The 5,713-nt window shown below is 37.8% G+C and overlaps 1 protein-coding gene across 1 annotated transcript; it reads left to right on the forward strand.

Moving 5' to 3' along the window:
• The first annotated feature begins 409 nt into the window (after window positions 1-409).
• On the forward strand, window positions 410-4,631 carry LOC147625906 (putative WRKY transcription factor 27). Its single transcript, XM_086817863.1, has 2 exons — window positions 410-866; window positions 2,321-4,631. Exons 1-2 carry the CDS (start codon window positions 445-447, stop codon window positions 2,673-2,675), a joined length of 777 nt encoding a protein of 258 aa, XP_086673989.1. The 5' UTR covers window positions 410-444; the 3' UTR covers window positions 2,676-4,631.
• The last annotated feature ends 1,082 nt before the right edge of the window (window positions 4,632-5,713 follow it).

The raw sequence follows: 5,713 nt of genomic DNA on the forward strand, positions 1-5,713 counted from the left end.
GGAACCCGTGCTCACATAAGCTCCGTGTGTTTTTCTCGGCTGCAATTCATAGATCCCGGTCGGAATTGGACGTTAGGTTTAATAGTAAGGGATGAAATCTGTACGTGTTAGATATAAATCCCTGCATTTGTATGATTTTCTAGTGATTTTGGACTCTAAATCCCGGTTGAGCCTAAACGTTGCCTTTAATAAGGGTTGAAAAAAAAGCGTTGCCTTTAACTATAAGGGTTGAAAAAAAGAATCTATTGCTCAGCCGTCGGACCGTGTGGATCCGGCCTTATCTGAGGTACTGATTTGTCTTGCTAGTGGGTGGCCGGTCTGGAGTCTGGACATGTGAGCAGTGTTGACTTGTGAGGGCTTCCTTCTAGACACACAGGCCATGCAGCATGCATGTAGCCGCCTGTGGCAGTCTTCTGTCAGAGACTGAGAGCAGGTATTCGAATAATGGATCGTCAGGAAGAGTTGACCTGTGAAGACGAGCTTAGGAGGGTGGTGGCACGGGGCTTGGAGCTGGCAGGAAACCTGCAAGAAAAGGTGGAATCAGTGCCCACGGGCAGCCTGCTGGGCGATGATGACCGAATCCAGATGCGGTCCGTTTTACTCCAGGGCTCGCTTGAGATTGTGGAGCATATGAACCGCTTTATCGAGCTGTTAAAGAGTAGTAGTACTTCGGTATTAGGGGACCAGAGTCATGAGAACTTGCAAGGTGCAGCACTAGGCTCTGCCAGCAGTCGATTAGTTCGGAAGCGTAGGAAACCTGTGTGGAAGCAGACTGTGCGCATTCCAGTGGGCTACACAGAGCACTTGGACCGCTATATTTGGCGGAAGTATGGCGAAAAGAACATCCAGGGCATCAAATACAAGAGGTAAGTAAATATGGTGAATATATATTGTTCGAATCTCATGCAAACAGCTGCTCGCCATGGTCTGCACATTTATCTAAGATTTTAAGTGGATTTTTCAATAGTTCTGATTCGTAAATCTCGCCTATAATTTTACAGTAGTTCTGTTATGCAGTGGGCTATCTAAAGAGATATAAGCAAATAGCGCCCCACATACATCTCATTGCATACAACATATGCATAGACGCATGCATGGAGCTTCTTTACATAGAGCCATATACAAATTTATTTACATGGAGCTCATACAAAGAGAATTAAGGGAAGATCTAGGCAAAGCTCTATGCCGGGATGTAATGCATAAGCTCGACATAGAGAGGTATGTGCAAAGAGCTATTATATATAAGATCTATGCATACTTGCATAAGCTGCTCGACTCTATGCATGATAGCATACATCATATGCATAATAGATTTTGTATCAGCTCTATGCATATTATGCATAAGTTGAGTTCTATGCATAGGGCTTACACGAGATCTATCTTAGTGATTTTGCTATCCTTTTTTTTACATGAAGATGTGGTTTTTTGTTTTGTTTTCTAGGGATCTTCAAAACTACTTCGTAGTTGATATTATAAAAATAATAATATTTCTTTTACACAAAGGTAGGTAGAAAAACTATTTTATTACGAGTTTAACCAAGGTAGGTAGGTAGAAAAACTATTTTGTACCGTGCTCAACACATTAGCCCTTTTTTTCTTGAGGTAAGACTAATCGCTCTATCCTCATTTTTTAAATATTTTCATGCTTATCTTACACCCTTGAAACATATTATTTTTAATTAGGATTTATGCTTGCGTAGAGGTTCTTATTCTTGGGCACACATAGACCTAGAGTCTTGCATATAGCTCTAATGCCTTAAATAAAGCTCTTGATGCATGCATTACATCTCTCGTGCAAACTTATCCCTTACATAAGAGAGATTTTCATGCATGCATCAAGAGCTCTAATGCATTAGATTTGTTATGCAAACTTATCCTTACATAAGAGAGAACTTAATGCATTCATCAAGAGCTCCAATGCATAAAAGCTCTCTAATGCATGCATGAGATTTTCATGCATCCAAAAGAGATGATCTCTTTCTCTACAATAGCTCTTATGCACTAAGATATATCTATCAGTACAATAGCTCTTATGCAATAAGAGACCTTATCTATCAGTACAATAGCTCTTATGCAATAAGAGACCTTATGCTTTATCGAGCTGTTAAAGAGTAGTAGTACTTTGGGACCAGAGTAATGGCCAGTTGCAGGTGAAAAAGAACATCCAGGGCATCAAATACAAGAGGTAAGTAAATATGGTGAATATATATTGCTCGAATCTCATGCGAACAGCTGCTAGCCATGGTCTGCACATTTATCTAGGATTTTAAGTGGATTTTTCAATAGTTCTGATTCCTAAATCTTGCCTATAATTTTGCAGGAGCTACTTCAGATGCGCTGACAAAGGCTGCCTGGCCTTGAAGCAGGTGCAAAAATGCGAGGATGGTGAAGGTTTCGACGTCACGTACATCGACGCGCACACGTGCGCCCAAAGCATTCACATGCAGGAGCTCAACTTAGCATCTTTCCCATTGATTCATAATAATATTAATAATAATCAGAGAGGAGTACCTCAGTCCCTCCCCCTCGCTGACCACATTTTTAATCAACTGTCTGCATTGCCTTTGCTCAATATTTCCGGCCCTCCTCTTCAACATTTATATGCCGTGCCCACCACCTCTTCGACATTTATACCACCCATAATTGATCCCTATATTAGCAACACATGTAATTGATCCCCGATAGCACCACCACCTGATCGTGCCTCCTGCACAATTTGTAACCAGCAATTATACTAATCTGTTGACGAAGAGGACGAGCAACGCCAGCTCTTCATTTCTCAAACGCTGTGTGGGGCTAATTCCTCCCCCTCACGTCTTCGCATTTTTCTAGAGCTTCTTGCTGCATCCCTACGAATCTGATCTGTTTGTGCACCCTCACATGTTCCCCAAGCATCTCGGTTTGTGTACATGTACACATTTTCTGTCTAGGTGGCTGGGTGTGCGCGCTCTTTGGTTTGGGGTATTGAGGCGTTTTGTTCAGCTATCTAGCCACCGGTGACATCGCATATAGTATTGAGCTAGGCTACCATAAGCCTTGAATGACACTGATTTTATCATGCTACATTTGAATTTGTATAGCCAACATTGTTATTAACAAAGATTAAATATGAGAACTGTCATTAGCTAGGGCCTTAGTGAGCCCACTAGGCTAGTGATATTTTAAGTACATTTTTAATTTAAAATAGCTTAGCAATGCTTCTTGTGAGAAACGGTGGCGTTGTAAATGTTGTGAAGTGACCGTGGTATAGATGCTTGTTGCAACCTGGATTCCGGTCAAGAATAATCTCTTATGTCAAGTCATTCGAATATTTTATTCGCAGGCTTCCGTTCTCTAGTTTCCTTCGTTGCACGCATTTATGGAGGCCAACAACAATCTCAGCATCAGCAACAACAAATGGATGCTACACACTACAAGACCATCATCTTTATTGTTGGTCCTGTGTCCTCGTGAAACCAAGGCACACGACGGTGAAACCATCATTTCTATTTGTTTTGGTTATTGTTTCTACTATGTGTTTCTTACTAGAGAATACTTATTATTTGATTTGTTTTGTAGTTTCTTGTCCTCTCAAGATCCTTGTCATAAGTTTACTAGGATTTATATGTTTCGTTGTGTATGCTTAATCTTGTTTTTTAAAATTTTACTTTGTTTTTCTTTTGTTTATATGGATATAGATGAGCTTTACGCATGCATGTAACTATGTGTATCTATGTTATGCATAAGAGCTATATATTGTACAGCTGGTCGTCTGTCCTCTAGTGAAACTATCATTTCTATTTGTTTTGGAAAATGGTTCTACTGTGTGTTTCTTACTAGAGAACACTTATTATTTGATTTATTTTGTAGCTTCTTGTCCTCCAAAAGATCCTTGTGGTAAGTTTACTATGATTTATATGTTTCTTTTTGTATGGTTAATCCTATTTTTTAAATTTATTTTGTTTTTCTTTTGTTTATATGGATATTGATGAGCTCTACGCGTAGAGCTCTCTCTACCTATCTATGTTATGCATAAGAGCTATATATGGTATAGCTTATTCATAGATGTGCATAGATGAATATAGACGATCTTTATGCACATGCATATATTTTTTCTTTCTTTCTATTTTTGTTCTTTTTCTATAAATATAGATGAGCTTTATGCATAGAGCTACGCATACACATAAGAGCGCCTACATGCATATAGCTTATTCATAGAGCTATGCATAAGATGTATATATATATATATATATATATATATATATATATGTGCACAAGATATCTACTAGCATAGAGCTAGTATGCGTAATATACATAATAGCTCTATGCATAAGCCTCATGCATGCAGTTTTATGCATAAGGCATATACATAGAGCTCTATGCTATGCAGTGGGCTATCTAAAGAGATATATGCAAATAGCGTCCCACATACATCTCATTTCATATGCATAGACACATGCATGGGGCTCTTTTCATAGAGCCATATACAAATTTATATACATGGAGCTCATACAAAGAGAATTAAGGGAAGATCTAGGCATAGCTCTATGCCTAGATGTAATGCATAAGCTCAACACATATAGCGTAATGCATAGAGAGGTATGTGCAAAGAGCTATTATATATAAGATCTATGCATATTTGCATAAGCTGCTCGACTCTATGCATGATATCATACATCATATGCATAATAGATTTTGTATCAGCTCTATGCATATTATGCATAAGTTGACTTCTATGCATAGGGCTTACACGCGATCTATCTTAGTGATTTTGCTATCCTTTTTTTTACATACAGATGTGGTTTTTTGTTTTGTTTTCGAGGGATCTTCAAAAATGCTTTGGGATTTGGTTAGTTGATATTTAAAAAATAATAATATTTCTTTTACACAGAGGTAGGTAGAAAAACTATTTTATTACGAGTTTAAACAAGTTTGATTTCTCTCCCTTTATGTGATTGCTTGCACGGTGCTCAACACACTAGCCCCTTTTTTTTTGAGGTGAGACTAATTGCTCTACCCTCATTTTTAAAATATTTTTATGCTTATCTTACATCCTTGAGACATACTATTTTTAATTAGGATTTATGTAGTTTATGTTTGCATAGAGGTTCTTATTCTTGGGCATACATAGAGCTAGAGTCTTGCTAGCTCTAATGCTTTCAATAAAGCTCTTGATGCATGCATTAGATCTCTTATGCAAACTTATCCCTTACATAAGAGAGCTCTTCATGCATACATCAAGAGCTCTAATGCATTAGATCTGTCATGCAAAGTTATCCTTACATAAGAGAGACCTTAATGCATTCATCAAGAGCTCCAATGCATAAAAGCTCTCTAATGCATGCATGAGATTTCTATGCATCCAAAAGAGATGATCTTTCTCTATAATATCTCTTATGCACTAAGATTTCTCTATCAGTACAATAGCTCTTAGGCAATAAGAGAGCTTATGTGTCAACTAAGAGATTGATATGCATGCATAGGATCTACATGCATAGGATCTACATGCATGCCTAATAGCTATATATCCATTACTTGTGTTCTTTTTTCTTTTGTAGGTCTTCTTTGAAAGAGATCAATCTATTACCCTATGTTATCATACAATATAAATCACTATGGTATTAGTTTTATATTAATTCCACTAACTTACCCACTTGGGAGTATGTTTAATTAGTAATTCAAGCATTTTATGCTATCATGGAGCTTTTAATAATGCAGACATATATGTCTACCA

The sequence above is a fragment of the Cibotium barometz genome, chromosome 23, assembly GCF_041138505.1.
Source record: "Cibotium barometz isolate CiBa-2024 chromosome 23, ASM4113850v1, whole genome shotgun sequence".
In the NCBI taxonomy this organism is placed as follows: Eukaryota; Viridiplantae; Streptophyta; class Polypodiopsida; order Cyatheales; family Cibotiaceae; genus Cibotium; species Cibotium barometz.

Bases quoted from the DNA above. Each gene is read 5' to 3' on its own strand.
- LOC147625906 (XM_086817863.1), top strand. From the start codon at position 445: ATGGATCGTCAGGAAGAGTTGACCTGTGAAGACGAGCTTAGGAGGGTG. The intron at 867-2,320 runs GTAAGTAAATAT...ATAATTTTGCAG, and splicing joins CAGGGCATCAAATACAAGAG to GAGCTACTTCAGATGCGCTG.